This window comes from Lissotriton vulgaris, chromosome 8 (assembly GCF_964263255.1).
Source record: "Lissotriton vulgaris chromosome 8, aLisVul1.2, whole genome shotgun sequence".
NCBI classification, from domain to species: Eukaryota; Metazoa; Chordata; class Amphibia; order Caudata; family Salamandridae; genus Lissotriton; species Lissotriton vulgaris.
In genome coordinates, this window is record NC_141696.1 from 1,432,903,483 (window position 1) to 1,432,925,841 (window position 22,359).

Sequence of the window (22,359 nt, forward strand, 5' to 3'; positions counted from 1 at the left end):
TCTTTCTGTACTTCTTTTGCCTGTTTCGGCAACTCTCTTGCCTCTTTCTGCAGTTCTCTTACCTCCTTCTGCACCTTTCTTATTTTCTGCACCTCTCTTGTCTCTTTCTGCACCCCTCTTGCCTCTTTCTGCAGATCTCTTGTTTCTTTCTGCATGTCTCTTGCTTCTTTCTGCACCCTTCTTCCCTTTTTTGCATCCCTCTTGCCTTTCTGCCGTTCTCTTGCCATTTTCAGCCATTTCTTGCCTCATTCTGTACCTCTCTTGCCTCTTTCTGCACCTCTCTTGCCTCTTTCTGCACCTCTGTTGCCTCTTTCTGTACCTCACTTGCTTCTTTCTACATCCCTCATGTCTCTTTCTGCTCCACTCCCCTCTTCTATAATTCTGCACCACTGTCTCCACTTTCTACACCTTTCTTGTCTGTTTCTGCACCTCTGTTGCCTCTTTCTGTAACTCTGTTGCTTTTTTATGCACTTCTATTGCCTCTTTCTGCACTTCTCTGCCCTCTTTGTGTACCCCTCTTGCCTCTTTCTGTACCACTCTTGCCTCTCTGTGCACCTCTCCTGTCTCTTTCTGCGCCCCTCTTGCCTCTTTCTGCACCTCTGTTGGTTCTTTATGCACTGCTCTTGTTTCTTTCTGCCCCTGTTGTAAAGTTCTGCATCCCTCTTGCCTCTTTCTGCACCCCTCTTCCCCCTCTGTTGCCTCTGTTTGCATCCCTGTTCCCTCTTTCTGTACTTCTTTTGCCTGTTTCGGCAACTCTCTTGCCTCTTTCTGCAGTTCTCTTGCCTCCTTCTGCACCTTTCTTATTTTCTGCACATCTCTTGTCTCTTTCTGCACCCCTCTTGCCTCTTTCTACAGATCTCTTGTTTCTTTCTGCATGTCCCATGCTTCTTTCTGCACCCTTCTTCCCTTTTTTGCATCCCTCTTGCCTCTTTCTGCAGTTCTCCTGTCATTTTCAGCCATTTCTTGCCTCATTCTGTACCTCTCTTGCCTCTTTCTGTACCTCTCTTGCCTCTTTCTGCACCTCTGTTGCCTCTTTCTGTACCTCACTTGCTTCTTTCTACATCCCTCATGCCTCTTTCTGCTCCACTCCCCTCTCCTATCTTTCTGCACCACTGTCTCCACTTTCTGCACCTTTCTTGTCTGTTTCTGCACCTCTGTTGCCTCTTTCTGTAACTCTGTTGCTTTTTTATGCACTTCTATTGCCTCTTTCTGCACCATTCGTGCCTCTTTCAGCACCTCTGTTGCTTCTTTCTGCACTTCTCTGCCCTCTTTCTGTACCCCTCTTGCCTCTTTCTGTACCACTCTTGCCTCTTTGTGCACCTCTCCTGTCTCTTTCTGCGCCCCTCTTGCCTCTTTCTGCACCTCTGTTGGTTCTTTATGCACTGCTCTTGTTTCTTTCTGCCCCTGTTGTAAATGTCTGCATCCCTCTTGCCTCTTTCTGCACCCCTCTTCGATCTTTCTGCACCCCTCCAGCTTCTTACTGCACTTCTCTTGCTTCCTTCTGCACTGCTCTTGCTTCTTTCTGCACCTCTCTTGCAAATTCCTGTATCCCTCTTGCCTCTTTCTTCACCCCTGTTCCTTCTTTATTTATCTTTCCTGCCTGTTTCTGCACCTCTCTTGCTTCTTCCTGTACTTTTCTTGCCTCTTTCTGCACCCCTCATGCCTCTTTCAGCACCTCTGTTGCTTCTTTCTGCACCACAACCTAATTAAAGACGAAGAAAGCGGATGTAAGAAATATCCCCTGGGACAAGTTGGTAGAGGCCTAACATTTAAATAATAATAGGGCTTTTTAGAACCCGGTCAACAATTATTCTCTGGTAGATGCACCAAAACTAGCCTTCGACTTCAATATTGCCCTGGAAGGCTGGGTGAGCTACTTCCAACGTATTTACGCTCTGAAAGACAATACTCAGAGCAAGTTATTTCCTGCTCAATCAAATTTCCCTATGGAAATTTCCTTCGCCTTGGAAGAGGTTATTGCAGGAATTCAGCACAGCCCAGCTGATAAAGCCCCTAGCCCTGATGGACCTGTACAAGACTAAAACTGATTTCTGGGCCCCCATGCTCCCGAATCTCTTTTACTCTGCTTGTGAGCATCTTGGAGGTCCACTAATGAAGTGTCCGTTTTTAAAAAGGGGAAGAGACAGGATTCGGCATGCTATAATCCCATTTTCATTTTAGACTCTGTTAGGATTGTGAGCTGCATTATACTTGAAATGCTGGAATGATGGATTGGTGAGAATAATGTTTTGTCAGCGGTCCAGTTTGGATTCTGTCCTGGCTTGTGTACTTTTGAACAATGTACCAATTTCCATCTCATAATTGGCAAGTGCAAACTGCTTAAGCGATGTGCCAGTATAGATATGGTAGTAGTAGAGTCTAGAATGTGTCCTTGTTACTAGCATTACACTGTGTCTATGTTTGTGTTAAGAAAGCTCAATGGTGTGAGAGATGGTCACCGATGGAACTTCAGTGTGTGAAAATACCAACCATACCTTCTTGGCCAAGGGAACCTGCTGATGGAGTTGGTCTTAGAGAGGGTGGTTGAAGATGATGTGTCCCTACTCCCTTCAAGACAAAAGTAGGAGGGTTTGAATGCTGATCCTTGGGGAAACTTCTGAGGCTGAGAAGAAACAATACTCCTCCGCTCAGATGGAAAGTAGAGGGTGGGACTAGACTCAATATGAGTAGCACCATAAACAAAACATAAGGCTCAGACTAGTCATCCACAGGACTTGTACATTTAGTGCCTTATTACGAGTTTGGCAATCTGACCGCCGTAGGACCGCGCCTGCCCTCTCCCAGCAGCTCACGACGCTGGCGGTCCAAAAACCACCCCATTAAGAGTTGACCACGGGGCTAGCGGTGTTCAGACGGGGATCTTGCAGCTGTGGTGAGTACTATAACTAAATATCTTAATACCTGTGTGTGCAATTTGACTGCATATGTGTTGGATGCACACATATACATGATATATGTGGGACAATACCATATACCCATTACCGGGGTTCGTACCATATGTGGGAAGTCCTGGCAATGGGTATATTTCGAAAAGGACTCACCTGTAGATCGCCGCACACAGGGTCGTAATCCTTGGGGTAAAGACCCTGCTGTGAAGGGGAGACCTGGAGAAAGGGATCCACATTGGATTCTATCTGGAAGAAGAAGAAAGGGATGAGTACGCACCCCAAATCCTTCATCACTGCCACCCTGAAGCTGGCGGTCGGACCTCTGTGGTCCACTCCTGGAACAGGTAACTTGTAATGCGCACGGTAGTGCAGCTACCCTGCTGCGGTTGCCTTTCCTTGGTTGTGAACCCGATGGTTGGTGGTCTGCTAGCGGTCTCAGTGGTCCAGCAGTGGTCTTTGTAAAGCTGATCTGCCAACCCTGTAAAACGGCGGTCAGACACCAAATGCACCACGCTCGGACCGTCAACGCCGATATGGCAGTACACGGGGTCGTCAAACTCATAATAAGGCCCTTAACGTTTTATAGATCAGTAGGAGGTTTATGTGCACAATGTGGGCCTGATTCACAAACTGCACTTTATAGTTTGTTTTTTAGTACTAAGTAGTACAAAGTGATATTCGCAAACTGCACTTTTGCGATAACTTACCCTTTGGAGAAAGTTTACTTCATTTCAGTATTCATAATCTGCACTTTGGAGTAACTTACACTTTTGTAGTAATTTACACTTTTGTAGTAAGTGCCCACCTTCATTATTTTCTATGGGAGGGGGCTGCACGACCAGTGGATTGCCCTTTGTAGTGCTGGACTTACATCAAAAGTTGCACCTACAAAAGTGTAAGTTACAACAAAAGTGCAGTTTGTGAATATCTAAAAGTAGTACATTATTGTAAGAGTAAACTTTCTCAAAAGTTTAAGTTACATGTGTGAATCAGGCCCTGTGAGTCTGGTGAGGGATATGCACTTGTGTCAGAAGTGGACATTTAAATAGTTGATTGACAACACTCCTAATACATGTGTGAATACTGTCAACGCCATTGTGACAACAACATCCTCTCTCTCTCAGAAGGCACCGTTAACACGGAAGAGCTGACTACACACTAGCAAAGTAAAGCAGACATTTGGACCAGTGGTGAGCAACAGGAGAATGGAAGAGGAAGTAGGGGAGAAGAACATGCAGCCCCTCCCCCACCCCCACACACAAATACAACCCCCAGTCATCACAGACCCTTCTGGATTCTGTAAGGATGAGCAGTGTGCACATTACCACCCCCATTGCCCGGAGGGAAAATTCAGATGGTAAAAGTGTTGGGAAAGAGGAAAGTGTGGTGGCACCTTGTGACAGAAGTCCCAGAACTGCTTCAGCCCCCCGCCACCACATTCTCGCTCCCCTGGAATCTGAATATAGCCCCCAAAGCACATTCACCCAGCACATAACATAAATATTGTAAATGACACTAACAAATATTGGGGCATATTACCAAGCAATAGCGATAATTATCGCTATTGTTTGGTTAGAGACAAAAATTTACCGCTGAGCTGCAGCGATTTTTATCGCAGATAAACCTTGGTATTACCAAGGTTTATCGCAAATGCGATAAAAATCGGCCGCAATGCATGAATATCGCTGAAAAGTCCGCGATATTCATGCATTACCGAGCTAATGCTCTTAGCCATGTTATCCACCTCCCATTGGATAATGGCTAAGAACTGCTCAGGGCAGGTGTTAACTTTTGGAGATAGCGATGTTAGCGACTGTTTCCAGTCGCTAACATCTTGGCACGCCCACTTTGCATGTCATTAGTGATAAATATCACTGACATGCAAAGTGGGGCCCAAGATGGTCGCTATCTCCTACTAGCTGTCGCTAACTGGTGTTAGCGACAGCTAGGTAATAGGGAGATCATTTTATCTCCGCTTTCTTGGCTTTTAAAGCCAAAAAAGCAGAGATAAACCCCCTTGATAATATGCCCCATTGTCCCTTTTAATGTGAAATTTCTTTTTTAAACTTCAAAGATGCAAGAGTTTTCTAAACAAGGTTTAGGACTTAATATTTATCCCAGCTGACAGTTTTGATTCTGACCACTCTGTTCCAGTGCCAGGCCACATTAAATCCCCCTCTTGCAACTTTACCGACTAAACGAGGGGGTTTAAAACGGGTGGACTTCGCTTCTGCAAATCTTATGATGATATTTTCAACACTGCAAGCTTCCAGAACGGTGGCTAAAAAACACTTTAATTAAGTTTAGCAGGGTAAAAATATTGCAAAAATTGAGAGACACTGCGGTGGTAGGAAATTTTGAAAATCAATTTTTGTTTTGGTATCTTCGCTCAGAGGCAAACTTTAGCAAAGTTCATAAACTTTTTTTAAAGAATGTGTGAAAGCCGGAAAGATACATCTTCATCGCGGAATTTTAATTCCTTGCACCCTGGCTGTCGTGGGATTCCCCTGTCCTAGCACCTTTCAGAATACTGGCGGTCAGAGGAACACTGCTCACTGATTCTGTCATTTTTTTTGCCATCACGTAGGACAGTTCAATCTCAGATGCTGAGAGCCGCCCCTCACCGAAGAGGAAGCACTAACCACAGGGGGGGCGTTCATCACGGGGGTGGGGGCAGTCGTTTCCGTTTCATGTGACGTTCAGTCAAGACACCTACGCAAACAGCGCAAGAGAGGGAGAAGCAACCTGCAGGACACGCCCTCGCGGTTCGGGCTTTCATCTTGTGACTGCCCTCTGGCCCAGTAAGAGAGGTTTATTAAATCATACTGCCGGGCTCGTGCAAGAACAGGGGGCGTGGGGAAGACCATGCTAATTCTCTAACTCCGCAAAGCCCGCAGCGCCTTCACTGGAGCCACACGATGCTACAGCAACAAGTACCTCGCGACTAGCCATGCGTCGCCGACAGCTCCTGGTCCTTGTCGTCGCATCCCTGGTGCAGTTCTTCGTACAAGTGGGTGGTAAGGTCATTCTGGTTTCATTCTAATGACTTGTTTTGATAAGTCGCTTCTTGCTGCAGATTACAGTTTCTAAGCGCTGTAAATAACGTGTGTTTACCCAGCGTAATAGTACTCAGTGTACTGAAAGATGAAATGCTGAGTTGGCCATGCAAGAAGCTGAGCTGGTTATACGTGGTACACACACAGATATCAGCAACTGAACTAAATTTATTGAAACTTTGAAACAGACCATGGGGCATATTCACAATAAAATGTCGGAGCGGGGAGCTGCACTGTAATTTAAAAAACATAGGGATGCGCTGTATTCACAACAATACTTTGCAACCCTGGGTTTCTCCTAGCGCTGCTGCCGCTATGTTGCAAGGGTGCCTGTGCTGCAGGGACGATCGTGCACATGAACAATCACTAATGGCGATTTGCACCTTCCATGTGTGCTGCAAGCTGCAAACAGCCAAAAAACGAGGAGAAATCAATAATTTCTCCTTCTTGCACCATACAAATGCATAGACTTCATGGCTTTTGTTTTTGGAGCTGCCTCAGCCTTGTAAATCCAAGGCGGCGTCAAAAAGCAATATGTGCAGCGGTGGAACGCAGAGGGCAAAACCCATTGCCCACCCCTTTGCGGAAAGGGGCATATTTACAAGGGTAGTGCCACCTTGTAAATATGGAAAATAGCGCTGCGTCACTGGAGCATTAAAAAAGTGATGCTACGGTGGCACTAAGGGCTTGTAAATATACCCACCAGTGTTTCCACTACAACTACTTTATTTAAAAGGTTTTACAGATTAACTCAGCACATGGCAAAGGTCTTTGTGTACTTCTAATTCATGTCCTATATGTGACCCTGGCATAGAAAGACGGTAACGATGTGCTAAGGCCTGGAGCCATCCCTGAATTAGAGCAGCAGTAACACGTGAATAGTGCCTTTCATTCCATCTACCAGAGGGAAACAGACACATCCTATTTGGCTTCATTACACTTATGCCCATCAATGGTTCTGCTGTTAGTTTAAGGCTGAGATTTAGTAATGCGTTGCACCTGTGCAAAGCGACACAATGCATTGCATAATCTCACAAGTTTATTTCCTATCCAGTGCTAACAAAGTTTTGCACTACAAAGGAAGCCTTTTCTCAATACAAAAACTAATTTGTGTTGCTTTGTACCACTTTGCATCAAAGGATTGTTTCTGGGGCAGTACTGGGGCAGGTCAGCACAAATGACCATAGGTTTTGATGCAAAGTCCAACCTACTAAAACAGCTAGGCCGTGGTGGTGCGGCAGTGGCGGTCACATTACAACCCTAGCGGTAATGCCATGTTGGGATCGACTACTTCGCCAGGGAACAGCTGGGTGTGGTGTGGTGGTGCAAAGCTACCTATATGCTTTACAAGACCACTGCGTTCCTGCCAAGCATATAACAACTGCTTGCACAGACTTCTTTGACGTTCCCACTGCGGTGCCTATTTTTTATGCCCAACATGGGAATGGCAAAGGAAATGCCTGCCAATGACAAAAAAATTAATTATAGGGCGGGCAGCCCTCCAGTGGCTTTGGCGCAGCTGTGCCGAGAGCCGGCGCAACTGTGCCAAACTCTTATATAGGGCCCTAAGAAGTCATGGGGGGCAAACATTGCCCAATACCACTTCAACCACTCCTGGTGTTTTACTAAATCAACGTCCAAGCACAGACACTGAAACTCAAGACTGCGACCACAGCTCCTTCATTGTTTTTTTATGATCCCCATCTTTAGAGAAGTGTACTCTGGATCCATTACACTGTCAGCTTAGCGCCGGGACACTTCCTTTGGGAGCAGCTGTTCATTCATTAATTGACATTGAATTGAGTTTGAGCCTTTGGGTGTGATTGGTTGATTGATAGATCTATAATCCATAGCAAATGCCAGGAGAGACCCAGAAACCACCCCACACAAACTGTAAAACAGCAAATGCACAACTTAAGCCTACAGCAAACAAGAGCAGAATATACGACAAGATTCTATAAAAAAGAAAACAACTCAAATCAAATCATGATATTGTACTTATTGCTCTGGCAGAACCTCAACTTAAGCAGATAAAATGACTTGTTTCAGGCTCCAGTGGCACATGCAGTCAAGCTACAGTCACATTTTGAACAAGGCCATTACTGGCCAGACAACTGTTGGGCTTTAGGTTTAAAGTATTTTATTAAGGCATAAAAAACACGGGGAGGGGAGCAGGAGGTCAGGAAAACATACAATACAAGAAGCAAAACGTTGCAGCGAGTCAGAAGAAGAAGAGGGAGGCAGGGTGCCCCAGAGGGTAACAAGGCAAAAAACATGAGGTAGTAAGTCACTGTAAACAACCCCCCGTAGGCCCCCACTCCCTAGGCAAGGCCAAGCCAGAATAACACTCTGCGACACATCAAAGGAGAAGCATACCATACCACCAGCCCCTCTACCCCAGAAAAGGAGAAGAAAGAAAAGCAAGGAGGAAAGAAAAGAAAACAACACCCCAACATCGCCGTCCGAAAAGCAGAATTAGAAGTATATAACCACACTTCCCACCCCCAGCCCCCGGTCCCCAATCCGCACAATCACTCCGCCGCTGGCGCCGGCGGTGTCAGCCTAAGGAGGCGCAAGTACCGTGGGCACGTCAGCTCGCGAAATTCCGTGGACAGCAGTGCCAAAAAGGGATGCCAGAGCTCCTCAAACTGGTCAACATTCCCAGCCACCGTTAGCGATATCTTTTCCATACCCAGTACCTGCCAGAGCCTATGCAACCAGCCAGTGATAGAGGGGGCAGTGGGGGTGCGCCAAAGGACAAGTATGTTCTGAACGGCCGAGCCTAGCGCAATCGCAATCTGCCTGCCCCTGCGGGATTTCAGCGGGTACATCAAGTCATTGGGGAGGCCAAGCAAGACATACGCGGGGAAGCGCGGGAGCTCAATCTCAAAATGCCTATCCACCTCATCTAAGACTTCCTTCCAGTAGGCCGACAGCACCGGGCACTCCCAGAGAATGTGCGTGAGGGTGCCCTCCTGTCCGCAGCCGCGCCAACAACCCTTATCGCCTAGTTTGCGCATCTCGTAGAGCCGCTCCGGGGTGTAGTACCAATAGGTGGACACTTTAGTGAAGGTTTCCGTCAGCCCAGTGTGGTACGCAGAGTGCCTCGCCCGATACGCAATCTTGTCCCATTCCTTGTGGCTCAGGGTCCTGCCCAGTTCCCTATGCCAGCGCTCCCTCCCTGGGTTATGGTAGTGAAACGGCGGGGGTTGGAGAAATTTATACAAATCAGTGATGAGTTTGGCGTCCGAGGCCCGGGTCACCAACCATCGCTCATAGGGCGTAATCGTACGGGCGGCAACGTCACGCACCGAGGGCTGAAGAGCCCAGTGGCGGACTTGCATGTAGCGCAGTCTGTCCCCCTCCGTCAGGCCAAACTCCTGTCGGAGCTGCTGGAAGGGGAGCACGCCCTCCGGCCCGTAGATCTGGAAAAGCGCTCTACATCCCGCACTCACCCAGTGGGAAAAGGCCCCCGGCTCAAGGCCCGGAGTGAAGTCCGGGTTGTCAGCAATGGGAGAGAACGGCGACGGAAAAGTGGTGAGCTCCCGTAGCTCACACACCGCGTCCCACACTCTTAGCGGGACCCGGGTGATAAAGGAGGCGTAGAGATTAGGCGGGCGGTGAACGCGCCGTAGGAACGGGACCTCCTGGAGGGTACGGCCCGCAACAGCCTGGTCTTGAAAGAGCCAGTGTTTGTCCGATTCCCACCGGCTCCACTCCACCAGGTACCGGAGCTGTGTCGCCTGAAAGTACTTCCGGAGGTCCGGGACCCCGAGACCTCCCGCCTCCGGGGCAAGCATGGAGAGGACCCGCTTCATCCGAGGCTTACGGCCTTGCCACACAAAGCGGGAGATGTCTGCCTGCGCCTGCCGTATCCAGCCCACGGGGGGCTGAAGAGGTAGAGCGCCGAAAAGATACAGGATCTGGGGCAGTATCGTCATCTTCACCGCCGCAATACGGCCCAGCCGCGAGAGTAGGCCCTTGTTCCAACGGCCGAGTTCCTCCTTTATCTTTTTGCCTAGAGAGGAATAGTTAGCTGCGACCATGGCAGGCAGGGTGGGAGCAAGCAAAATGCCCAAGTAAGGCACCGTGGAGGAGGACCACTGCAAAGGGAAGAGACTTTGAAGGTCCCGTCTGGTGTCGGCAGAGAGCGAGACATCCAGTGCGGCCGACTTGGTCACGTTCATTTTAAAGCCCGCAACGCGGGCAAAAGCGTTCAGCTCCTGGACGCAGGCAGGGACGACCGCCTGGGGTCACCCAGGGTCAATAAGACATCGTCCGCGTATAAGCTGACAGTGTGTGTGTATTGCCCCATCTTCACCCCGATAGCGTCCGGGTTGTCGCGGATCCTCTGCGCAAATGGCTCCATATAAAGGGCGAAGAGGAGCAGCGAGAGAGGGCAACCCTGTCTCGTGCCGCGCTCAATGGTGAAGCTGCTGGAGCTGTGTCCATTGACACGCACTGACGCCGACGGTCTCCTATAGCAGTTAAAGACCATAGTGCGGAACTTCTCGCCGATCCCCAGTTTCCCAAGGACCAGCTCGAGGTATGGCCAATGAACCCTGTCAAAGGCCTTCTCCGCGTCAACCGATAGCAGCATCCGCTCCCCCGGGACGCGTGAGGCCTTTTCCAGGACGTGCGTCACTCTCTTCGTGTTGTCGACCGTCTGCCTACCGGGTACAAAACCGGCCTGATCAGCCTCCACCAAACCTGGTAAGTGTAGACCCAGTCTGGCCGCCAAAATTCCGGTGTAAAGCTTGAGGTCCACATTTAGGAGCGAAATGGGCCGGTACGAGCCGCACAAGGTCCGGTCCTTCCCCGGCTTGGGGATAACCGACACAGTCGCCGAGAGGAGGTCCGGTGGGATGGCGCCCGGTTCGGAGAAGGAGTTGAACAAGCGAGCCAGGAGAGGAGCGACAGTGGGACAGAAGGTCTTGTAGAACAAGGCCGTGTAGCCATCCGGGCCCGGGGCTTTGCCATGCTTCAGCCGTGCGATCGCGGAGATGACCTCCTCCACGTGAATGTCCCTCTCTAGATGGTCCGCCTGGGAGGGGTCCAAGGCCGGGAGGGTCACGGATTCCAGATAGGCCTCAGCCTCTCCCGGTGGGGAAGATTCTGAAGCGTACAGTGCCTCGTAAAAGGATCGAAAGGTATCTGCCACCTCCGCGTCACCAGAAACCGGGATCCCATCCACTCCCACCAGCTCCTTCACCACATTGCGTTGCTGCGCAACCCTAAGCCTATGGGCCAGGAGCTTACCGCACCTGTCTCCGCCAGTGTAAAAGGCATGTTTCAGGCGCAGCGCTGCGTATTCCGCCCGATCTAGATCCAACGCAGAGAGGAGTTTTCGTGCCGCCTTCAGTTGCTTCCAAACCCGAGGTGCCCCCGTCCGGCGGTGGACCTGCTCAAGCTCCCTAACCTGCGCCGTCAGTTCTTCCCTCTTGCGCTGGCGTTCCTTATTTTCCGCCGAGGAAATGGAGATAAACTCCCCCCTGACGACTGTTTTCAAAGCCGCCCACTGTGTAGCCAGGGACGTGTCAGAGTTGTTATTGTGGATCAGGTAGTCCTGGATGACCTCCTCCACTCGCTTCACCACCGATTTCTTATGGAGAAGCGTGTCCCGAAGCCGCCACATCCCTCTCGAGGGGGGGGGCGCCGGCCACGCAAAAACTCCAGAGACCGGCGCATGATCAGACAGAGACAAGACCCCGATGTCCGCCGCCGTGGCGGCGGAGCGAAGTGGGCCGCTCACCAAAAGATAATCCAACCGCGAATAAGTGCGGTGTGCGTGGGAAAAGTAGGAGTAGTCCCTATCGGTGGGATGCATGGTGCGCCAGAGGTCATGCAGGTCCATCTCTGCAATCTGGTCCCGCACCGCTTTTGAAAGCTCTCCTGTCTGCGGAAAACGCTGGGCAGACCTATCTAGAGTGGAGTCGAAGACTATATTCAGGTCTCCCCCCAGGATGACATGGCGATCGGGCGAGGCAGTAACGTCCACCAATACCGAGTCCAGGAAACGATCCTGGTGATCGTTTGGGCTGTAGACCGAACCAACCGTAAAGGTAACACCTCCTAAGCGCATGCGATACACTAAGAGCCTCCCCTTCTGCTCGGCATGTTTATACAGCACCTCCCCCCTAAAGGAGCTGGCTAGAAGAATGGCCACCCCAGCGGTCTTAGTCGCAGCAGAGGAAAAAAGTTGCGTGGGGAACTTGGCAGAGCGCAACCTATGGCAATCTCTGGAGAGTAAATGGGTCTCCTGCAGGAGGCAGATATCCACCTGCGACCCCTCCAATAGGGAGAGGATCGCCCTACGCTTTACGGGGTTATTCAGACCCTTGACATTAAGGGTCACTACTTTCAGGGGTGGCATCGCCTCCAGGGAAACAGCGCGCTATGCAGCAGGCGGGGGATCAGCGGAGGGGGCGCGCGGGGCAGGGGCGCAGGGAAGGCCGGAGGTGGCATCGTACTCGTTCGGACAGCTTCGGACGGGACCCCCCCCACAACAAACCAACAATGAAACCCCCCCAAAAACCATTGATGGCAACCAGCCAAAACAAAAAGCAAAAAACAACTGTGATGCGGCGTACACACATACCGGCCTTGGGGCCCGTCGCTGTAGTCCTTCACGGAAGACAGCGGTCCCGGCCAGAGCGTCCATAGCAACGACCCGCCCCTCCAAAGGTCCAACCCTCTGTCCTCTGTTCCAGGACCCAATCCAGAACGGCGGACATCCGGAAGTACTTCCTCCCGACCCCGGAAGCACCTCCCCCTCACGTGACCCGGACACTGGAAAAGCCGGAACCAGGAACCAGTCGGACGTCGGATTGAGCGTGTGGCAGGAGACCCCGACCGGAGCGGCGAAGGAGAAGGCGACCGAAGAGGAGGAAGACTGGTCCGAGGATTGGTGGAGTCCACCGGAGGTTGCTGGGGAGCGGCCGCAACTCAACTTGGAGAGTTGCGGCGGACCGGGTGAGTGACTCGGAACCCTTGTGGCACATTAGGTGCAGTGTAAATAACTCCCGTTGTATAGCTGTTCTCCCCCCTTTAGGCTCACAACGTCACCCGTAGCATTGTGTAAATATTGTATAGCACTTGCACAGCACTGGCACACGTGATAACGAACCCCGACCCTTCACGCCCACCACCCACCACCCCTACTTCTTCTCGCTACCCCGCTTGTCTTTATTGCCAACCCCGACCCTACCGTTCCCTCCTCACTTTCGCCTACCTCCCCCTCACAGTCCCTGGTGTTGGTAACGGGGATCAGACGTGAAGAGTCCGGCAGGACTAACGGCTCCTTTGTTTGTTTCTTTTCTCCCGGTACCTCCGAGGATATCCCCAAAGACCGGACGCACCAGGAGCACTCGCTGGATACAGAGCCCACTGGATACCGAACGTCGACCCATCATTCATCCGAAGAGCCGTGTCTTTCTTTTGTGGAACTGTAAAGCCTGATACAAACCCCTTGTGACCAGAAGTGTAGCAATAAAACAAACATTGCCCACTATATACGGCCTCCGCGCTTGGTATTCCGGTCCGCCACATCCCCACGTACACAGTTGGTGTCAGAAGTGGGATCCGGAAGCATGGAGGCCGTCGTACAGAAAATGGCAGAGTCCCAGGAGATGTTAGGAAAGCTGATGGAACGGTTCTTGAAAACGGCCGAGGAGGACAGGGGACAACTGCACGATGTCCTCAAGGGTCAGGGGGATGCCCACGACCAGGCCATGGGTAAATTAACGGACGTCATCGGACAGCAGCAACAACGACCCATAACCTCCCTACCATCAGTAGTTCTACAGAAATACGTCCCCGGGGAGGATCCGGACTATTTTTTTACTAACTTCGAGAGGCTAGCACAAGCCGCCTCATGGCCTGTAGACCGTTGGGGACAATACTTGGGACCCCTGTTAACTGGAGACCTCCAAGCCGCGTATCAGCAAGCCAATATACAGGGCGACACGCCCTATGCTGATATCAAGAAGTGTATATTAGAGAGACTGGGCATTGATGATGAGACTTACCGGGTAAAACTGCGCCAAGCCAAGGAAGGGCCACAGGAAACCCCAAGGGCCCTGTCCTTCCGCATTAAGGACCTCGCTAACCGTTGGTTACGTCCAGATACCTCCACCAAAGACGATATCCTGGCTAAAGTGTATTTGGAACAATTCCTGGCCTCCCTACATCCGGCCACACAAAGATGGGTGCGGCAACATGCCCATCTCACCCTGGACAGCGCAGTGGAGATCGCGAGCGCCTACAGTCGAGCCCAAGAGACACCCCGGCAGGGAAGAACATCCCCACCGATCCCATATAAATGCAGTCCGACCCCACCGACCCCCCCCTCCACGGAAAGCGGATCCGCCTCCCCTGCTGCCAGCTCCGCTATTATACAGACCTCCCAATCCAGGCCCACAGTGTTACAATTGCGGTGGCTATGGACACATAGCTCGTGTGTGCCCACAGAAAGACGAGCCCATGGAAGTAGGCCTGGTACAGAACTATGTATGTGCAACACCTGGGAAAACGCCCCCTCCGTTCCGTTGTCCCGTATATGTGGACGGACATCCCCTCCTGGCTTTGGCTGACACGGGCTGTCGCCAGAGTGTCCTACGTCCTCAGGACTTGCCTACTCCACCCAGACCACCCACAGGCATGGTCGCCATACAGTGTGTACACGGGGACACCAAAAAGTACCCAACCACCCAGATACGTGTACGACACCTGGCTGATCCCGGAACCGACCTTACAGTGGGCCTGATACCAAATCTTCCTGAGCAGGTGATCCTAGGGAGTGACTATGCTGGACTTCCTAGACTAGTACAAGACACTACAGATTCACTGAACCAGTGGTGGGAAGAAGCACCCTTCTCTAGGGAACAACCGGCGGTTGAGGAACTGATCAGAACTCGGAAATCCCGTAACCAGAAAAGAAGAGAGAAGCGAAATCACACCACCGCCTATCCTGTGGTTCCTGAGGTACATCCCTGGCAAACAGACAGAGAATTCCGGGCATCACAACAGGAAGACCCTGTCCTGCAAGAGGCCTGGGGAAAGGCCGTAGATCAGGAAGACCCCCTTCACGTATGTCCCTATTTTTTCAGAAAGAACGGACTGTTATATAGAAAAGGGAATCCTAACCAACCACCCCAATTATTGATCCCCGAACCTTTTAGAGAGAAGGTGCTCTTCCTTGCCCACAGCCATCTCCTAGGGGGCCACTTCAGTGATGAAAAAACCAGTCTGTCCATCCTGGAGAAATTTTATTGGCCGGGGGTACATCAACAGGTCAAACAATATTGTAGGGAGTGCCCTGTATGTCAGAGGAACAGCCGATACCGACCTCCCAGGGCTCCCTTACTCCCTTTACCCCTCATTGACATCCCCTTCACCCGGGTGGGAATGGACATTATAGGCCCCTTACTTCCCTCTCGTAGTGGCTGCCGATACGCCCTGGTTCTGGTGGACTACGCCACTCGTTTCCCGGAGGCAGTACCCTTACGTCAACCCACGACCCAAACCATAGCCAAGGCCCTCATCTCCATATTTTCAAGGGTAGGGTTTCCCAGGGAGATCCTTACGGATCAAGGCACCCCATTTGTCTCGGCCCTAATGAAACAAGTGTGCTCGAACCTTGGGATAAAGCAGATTCGCACCTCCGCCTACCACCCCCAGACAGATGGGCTGGTAGAGCGCTACAACGCTACCCTTAAGTTGACTCTGAAGAAAATGTTGGCCTTAGAGGCAAAGAGATGGGAGGAGATGTTGCCGTTGGCCCTGTTTGCCATACGCTGCAAAACCCAGAGTAGCACAGGATACTCACCATACGAATTGCTTTATGGTCGGCCACCCCGCACCCTCCTTGATATGGCCCAAGAAGCCTGGGAGGCAGAACCCGACAGAACACGTCCCCTGCCAGAATATGTCGAAAACCTAAAGACCCATCTCTCACAACTGCGCGACATAGTACGCCAGAACATGGAAAACGCCCAAGCCAGCCAGAAACGGCAATATGACAAGGGTACCAAACCCCGTTCTTTTAGCGATGGAGATCTAGTTCTACTGATGAGACCGTCATCTGACCATAAATTATTGGGACAGTGGCAGGGACCCTACGTGGTCCTTCGCCAAGTAACTCCTGTCACCTATGAATTAGAGCTTGATCCCACTCGGGGGACCACGCAGGTATATCATGTTAACCTTCTTAAAAAGTGGGAGGGTCCCCGACCCGTTCTATCCGCCAGTAATCCGCAACCATCTCTCCCTTTTGAACCCTGTTTTGACTCCGAGATGACAAAAGGGCAGAGACAGAGTCTACGTGAGGCGTTACAACCCATACAGAGCGTGTTTTCCTCATCCCCAGGCCATACGACCATCACTGAACACAGCATACAAACAGAGCCTGGAAAGATCGTACGGCTACGACCCTACAGGGTCCCTGAAGCCCGTAGGAACGTGATCAGGCAAGAAACCGAACAAATGCTGAGTATGGGGATCATTGAACCATCCATCAGTGAATGGAATTCCCCCATTGTTTTAGTGCCTAAACCTGACGGGTCAGTCAGGTTTTGCATAGATTTCCGCGAGGTCAACAAGATATCAACCTTCGACACATATCCCCTCCCACGTGTCGACGAGATGGTCGAAAGCATAGGGAAAGCCAGATACATTTCCACCTTAGACCTCTGCAAAGGTTACTGGCAGATACCACTAAGAGCCCAGGACCGAAAGAAAACTGCCTTTTCCACCCCAGATGGCTTATTCCAATTCACAGTATTACCCTTCGGGTTACACGGTGCACCAGCCACCTTCCAAAGGGCAATGAACCATGTCTTAAGACCACATGCGAGGTATGCCGGGGCCTACCTCGACGACATTGTTATTTATAGCAATAGCTGGGAGGAGCACCTCGATCATCTCAGTAAAGTTGTAGCGTCGTTGGGTGCTTTTGGATTTACCATCAACCCCGCAAAGACCACTCTCGGAGCTCAATCGGTGAAGTACCTGGGTTACCTCCTAGGCGAGGGTATGATCCGTCCCCAAGTCAAGAAAGTTGAGGCCATTCAGTCCGTTCCATTCCCACAGTCACGAAAGGACCTCCGGGCTTTTTTAGGCCTACTGGGTTATTATCGTAGGTTTATACCCAATTTTTCCCAGACTGCAGCTCCCCTCACCGACCTCTTAAAGAAGTCGGCCAAAACCGAAGCCATCCTAAAGAATCCCACTCCCGTTTTACTACATGCCTTCTCTCGGCTCAAGACTGCTTTAACCTCCAAACCTGTGTTGGTAAGTCCGGATTATTCACGGACCTTCCTCTTACAGACGGACGCCTCAGAACAGGGCCTAGGGGCGGTACTGTCCCAGAAAGACGACCAGGGGAACGAAAACCCTATATTGTTCTTGAGCCGTAAACTGTATCCACGGGAAACCAGTTATGCAGTCGTAGAAAAGGAAGCATTGGCCATCAAGTGGGCGGTAGAAAGTCTAAGGTATTACCTGGAGGGGAGGGAGTTCATCATCTATACAGACCATGCCCCTCTGGAGTGGATGGCCCGTAATAAAGGACACAATGACCGGGTCCTCCGTTGGTTCTTAGCACTGCAGCCCTACAGATTCAGGACTGTTCACCGTAAAGGAATCGAGCAGGGCAACGCCGATTTCCTCTCCCGATACCCCATGACTCAGAGCCGTACTAGAAGGACAGCTAGGGGAAGGGGATGTGATGCGGCGTACACACATACCGGCCTTGGGGCCCGTCGCTGTAGTCCTTCACGGAAGACAGCGGTCCCGGCCAGAGCGTCCATAGCAACGACCCGCCCCTCCAAAGGTCCAACCCTCTGTCCTCTGTTCCAGGACCCAATCCAGAACGGCGGACATCCGGAAGTACTTCCTCCCGACCCCGGAAGCACCTCCCCCTCACGTGACCCGGACACTGGAAAAGCCGGAACCAGGAACCAGTCGGACGTCGGATTGAGCGTGTGGCAGGAGACCCCGACCGGAGCGGCGAAGGAGAAGGCGACCGAAGAGGAGGAAGACTGGTCCGAGGATTGGTGGAGTCCACCGGAGGTTGCTGGGGAGCGGCCGCAACTCAACTTGGAGAGTTGCGGCGGACCGGGTGAGTGACTCGGAACCCTTGTGGCACATTAGGTGCAGTGTAAATAACTCCCGTTGTATAGCTGTTCTCCCCCCTTTAGGCTCACAACGTCACCCGTAGCATTGTGTAAATATTGTATAGCACTTGCACAGCACTGGCACACGTGATAACGAACCCCGACCCTTCACGCCCACCACCCACCACCCCTACTTCTTCTCGCTACCCCGCTTGTCTTTATTGCCAACCCCGACCCTACCGTTCCCTCCTCACTTTCGCCTACCTCCCCCTCACAGTCCCTGGTGTTGGTAACGGGGATCAGACGTGAAGAGTCCGGCAGGACTAACGGCTCCTTTGTTTGTTTCTTTTCTCCCGGTACCTCCGAGGATATCCCCAAAGACCGGACGCACCAGGAGCACTCGCTGGATACAGAGCCCACTGGATACCGAACGTCGACCCATCATTCATCCGAAGAGCCGTGTCTTTCTTTTGTGGAACTGTAAAGCCTGATACAAACCCCTTGTGACCAGAAGTGTAGCAATAAAACAAACATTGCCCACTATATACGGCCTCCGCGCTTGGTATTCCGGTCCGCCACATCCCCACGTACACAACAACACTCCATAGTCTCAGTCTAGCCCAAGTGGGCGAGTCTGCAGAAAACAGTCAAGTGGACGTCCAGCCACACACCACCCCCCCCGCCCCCCCCAACCCCCAGCCCAGCATCGTGAAAGCTAAGAGCCTCTCCCCCCGGAGAAAATTAGGCCGTCAAGGCCACACCAGTAGATTCAGGCAAGTTCCTGGCCGCAGTCCTCAGGGCCTCCGCCATGTCAGCTCTGATGGTGGGCGAGTCCGGGCGACTCACTGGCGCTGACGATGGGCGCCTTCTCGACCTCCGTCGGCCCCGCCGCTCGGGGCGCCTCCATGCAGGTGTAGCCCCGTCCTCCTCCGTAGCAGTAAGACCCAGCACCCCGCAGACATCTTGTAAGGAGCGCAGCTGATGTAGTACCCCATTCCATCGAAAGATAAGACGGAAGGGGTGGCCCCAGGAGTAGGCTGTCTCGTGCTCTCGCAGAAAGTCCGTAGCGATGCGGAAAGACCTGCGCTTTTGCAGTGTGATGGCAGACAGGTCCTGATAGAGCGCCACAGGTCTGTCGCGGAAGGTCAATGGTTGCTTCCTACGGGCTTCAGTCATGATGCGCTCCTTTAGAGGGAAATCTGGCAAGAATGCCAGGATATCAGGCGGGGGTGCCGATGATTGGCGCTGGCGGCCCACCCTATGTGCTCTGTCAATGCGGATGGGGAAATCCGCTCCCTCCTCCAAGATGTCACGGAACAGGTCCTGCAGATAAGCCACTAGGTCCGCACCTTCATCGGCGGATGGAACACCCCGGACCCGGATGTTGTTCCTCCTGGACCTGTTCTCGAGGTCTTCCGAGTGGGCCTGGAGCTCGACACATTGCTCCCGGAGGCGGAGGACGTCCTGCTGGAGATGGGTTATCTCCTCATCGCGGCGTTGAGCCGCCGTCTCCACAGTCTCGACCCGTTCGCCCAGGCCCTCGACTTCCCTGCGCACCTCCCGGACCTCTCCAGCCACTTCGGTCTTAAGAGTCTGAAATTCCTCCTTGAGGGAGGTGAATAAGTCCTCCATGAAGGACCGCGTGACCGGCGGCTCGCCCGCAGTTGCGTCCGTTGATGCCCGGGAGGCCCCCGGGGACGGCTGCGTCCTGTCGCGTAGTTGCTGGGACCTGCCGAGCATTTCCGGCAAGGTGCGATCACCCCGTGCCGCGCCACGTCTTCCAGTCATCTTGGGGCCCGGCAAAGCCCAGGATTAGTTGCTGTAGGCGAGCGCCACCGCTCGCGGGCACCAGATGTGAGGCCTTCGCCGAGGACAAGAGTAGTGCGTCACAGGCGACAAAATGGCGGTCCGGGCATGGGCAAGACGGCCCTCGGGCCAGCAGGGCAGGTAGCAATGTCCGAAGAGTAGGCCTCCCGTCTCGTGTTCCCAAGGAGGGCAGTAGATGAGCTGGCGCCAGAACGAGTCGAGGCTCCCATGTGAGAAGGGCGCGGGCAGGGGCCACCGGGCTCAGTCACACAAAGACAAGATGGCGGGAGGGTGGGACCCAAGAAGGCAGCCCGGGCCAGCAAGTCCGTGGGCAACTCTTCAATGGTGACGGGTCCGGAAAGTGCGAACCCGGTGCCTCCCCCGATCACCAGTCGATTGCCCGGCTCGGACACTGCTCGGACTCCGCCATCCAGCGCCTCCGGGCGCGGAGTTCGCAAGGCGTCGCCCCTCGAGACCCCGGATAGTGGGGGGATCGCCGGTACAGGGCTAAAGTCCGTTGCCCAGCAATGGTGCTTGTCACCAGGGCACCGCCAGGAAGCCACCTCGCTCCGCGGAGTCCGTCTAGCCCGCTCCTTCGGGATCTCCGGCGTTCCGCTGTTCAGCACTCGGGCCAGCCAAGGCGCGCGGACAGCGCCGCACTACGCTCCGCCTCCAGGCTCCTCTCCTCGGGGCGACCCGGGCTCTAATCCTCGGAGCGATCTCCGAATAAACTTTTCGGGGACTTCCCCCGGGGCTTCAGAAGTCAAAGTGGCACCAAAGTGTGCCCCGGGAACTCCGGCACAGGTCTCTCGCCCGCAGTGCAGCCGCGGGGGGAGAGAGGCGCAGGAATCGGGGCTCGAGCTGAGCCGGGCCGGAGGAGCTACGGGAGGAAGCGTCCGCTCACCCCGCCATCTTGGCCACGCCCCTCAACTGTTGGGCTTTAAAGCAGGATTCTCCAAAGCCGGTCCTGGAGGGCCAGATCCATACCAGATTTTTAGCATAGCCCCATTTAGATAAATGTGGTTATCTTAAAAATCTGGCTTGGATCCAGCCCTCCAAGGCCGACTTTGGAGAAGCCTGCTTTAAAGGGTAGACCAGCTATGTGGGAAGAAATGTGAACAAGACCCACAGGTGAGTACACACTTTGGGAGACTCCATTGGCTGCCAGTTGGAACCCCAAATCCTCCAAGGCCTGTAAGCAGAGATGCAGGATTTTGCCTGTCAAGGCTCTTGAGTCACTGTAGGATCAGGGGTCTATCGAGAGTTGTACTACCGACCTCAGAGGAACCGCGCCCTATCTGTCGAAAGTAGTTCAGGTGCCACTGGGAGCTCTATGTCTCCCATACACAGCGACAGTTGTACCAACTTCCCTTGATAATAACAAGGCTATCCTGACTAGCGCTTGCTACACAGCTTTTTAGCGCTGTAAATAACAGCCCTTCCTATTGCCCAGGTCCATGTGCTCTATTCCTAGACTTCGGGCATGAAAGGATAAGTGGATAATCTGAGATTCGAACCTGTGGTTCTAAGGTTGTTCAAAGATCTGCTCTGAGGGTGCATTGAACCACTGCCTATATCACCCATAATGCATTGTTTTCCAGAACCATGTCTGCCATCATTTTGCAGGACGCCTGATACTAAACTGCCAGTGCTGTTTAGTCTGGCCTTAATATAGCTCGAAATCCCGCCAATAACTCCAAATAAAAAATAGAATAAAGTAAAAGAAAAAAAAATCTAAAATAATCAAGGGGGCTTGTGAGTGGGGAGGATGATCTAATAAAGTTAAAATTGACTGAATTCCCTCGGTAGAGCTCACAGTGCTCATTTTGAGCCTGTGGGGGCCACAGGCCCTTATTTTTCCCGAGAGCAAGAGAAGGAAAAACACACAGACAGGGACAAAGGAGGAAGAGAAGACAGAAAACCATCACAGAGGTAGAAAGCAGGAACATACAAGGGTGAGACCAAGGGGCGGGGAGTGTCTGGCAGTGGATTTAAAAAGCCTGAGGTGAATTCAGGACTATGCAGCCTTGGTATTCGCACAGGGACATTTAAAAGCACCGGCCCCGGTCTTCTGAGCAATGCTTAGTTTGTCCTCGGCACTCACTATGTTACAAATGAAACACTGCCTGTGGTTTAGTTACAATGGGGCATATGTAGGTAATTTCCATTTTGCGATTCCCAAATAGCGATTTTTAAGGAATCGCTATTTGAGAATAGCAAAATGGAATGTAGGTAAAAATTCGCAATTTTTTTGCGAATCTCTAACATTCCTTAATTGCAATTAGCAAATTGCGAATCACAATTAAGGAATGAGTGTCCAATTCATAAGGAATGTATGGGGCTACATTCTCAAATTGCGATTTTCTATAAGAAAATCGCAATTTGAGAATCGCAATTCCAAGGGTGCCAGGGTGTCCAAAGGACACCTGTTGCACCCCTGGAATGTGCCTGTAAGTACATGTTCCGCACATACAT

General features: G+C 52.1%; 1 protein-coding gene across 2 annotated transcripts in view; it reads left to right on the forward strand.

The window, feature by feature from the left end:
- Positions 1 to 22,359, forward strand: part of BTLA (B and T lymphocyte associated) — a 150,972-nt gene that overhangs the window by 52,692 nt on the left and 75,921 nt on the right. Inside the window, exon 1 of one of the 2 annotated variants that reach the window (XM_086935505.1) lies at positions 5,635 to 5,926. The exons of the other annotated variant lie outside the window; for it this stretch is intronic. Coding sequence (XP_086791631.1) covers positions 5,860 to 5,926 — 67 coding nt within the window. The 5' untranslated portion in view covers positions 5,635 to 5,859. Of the gene's footprint in view, positions 1 to 5,634; positions 5,927 to 22,359 lie in introns of those variants that run through there. 2 annotated transcript variants of the gene reach the window in all.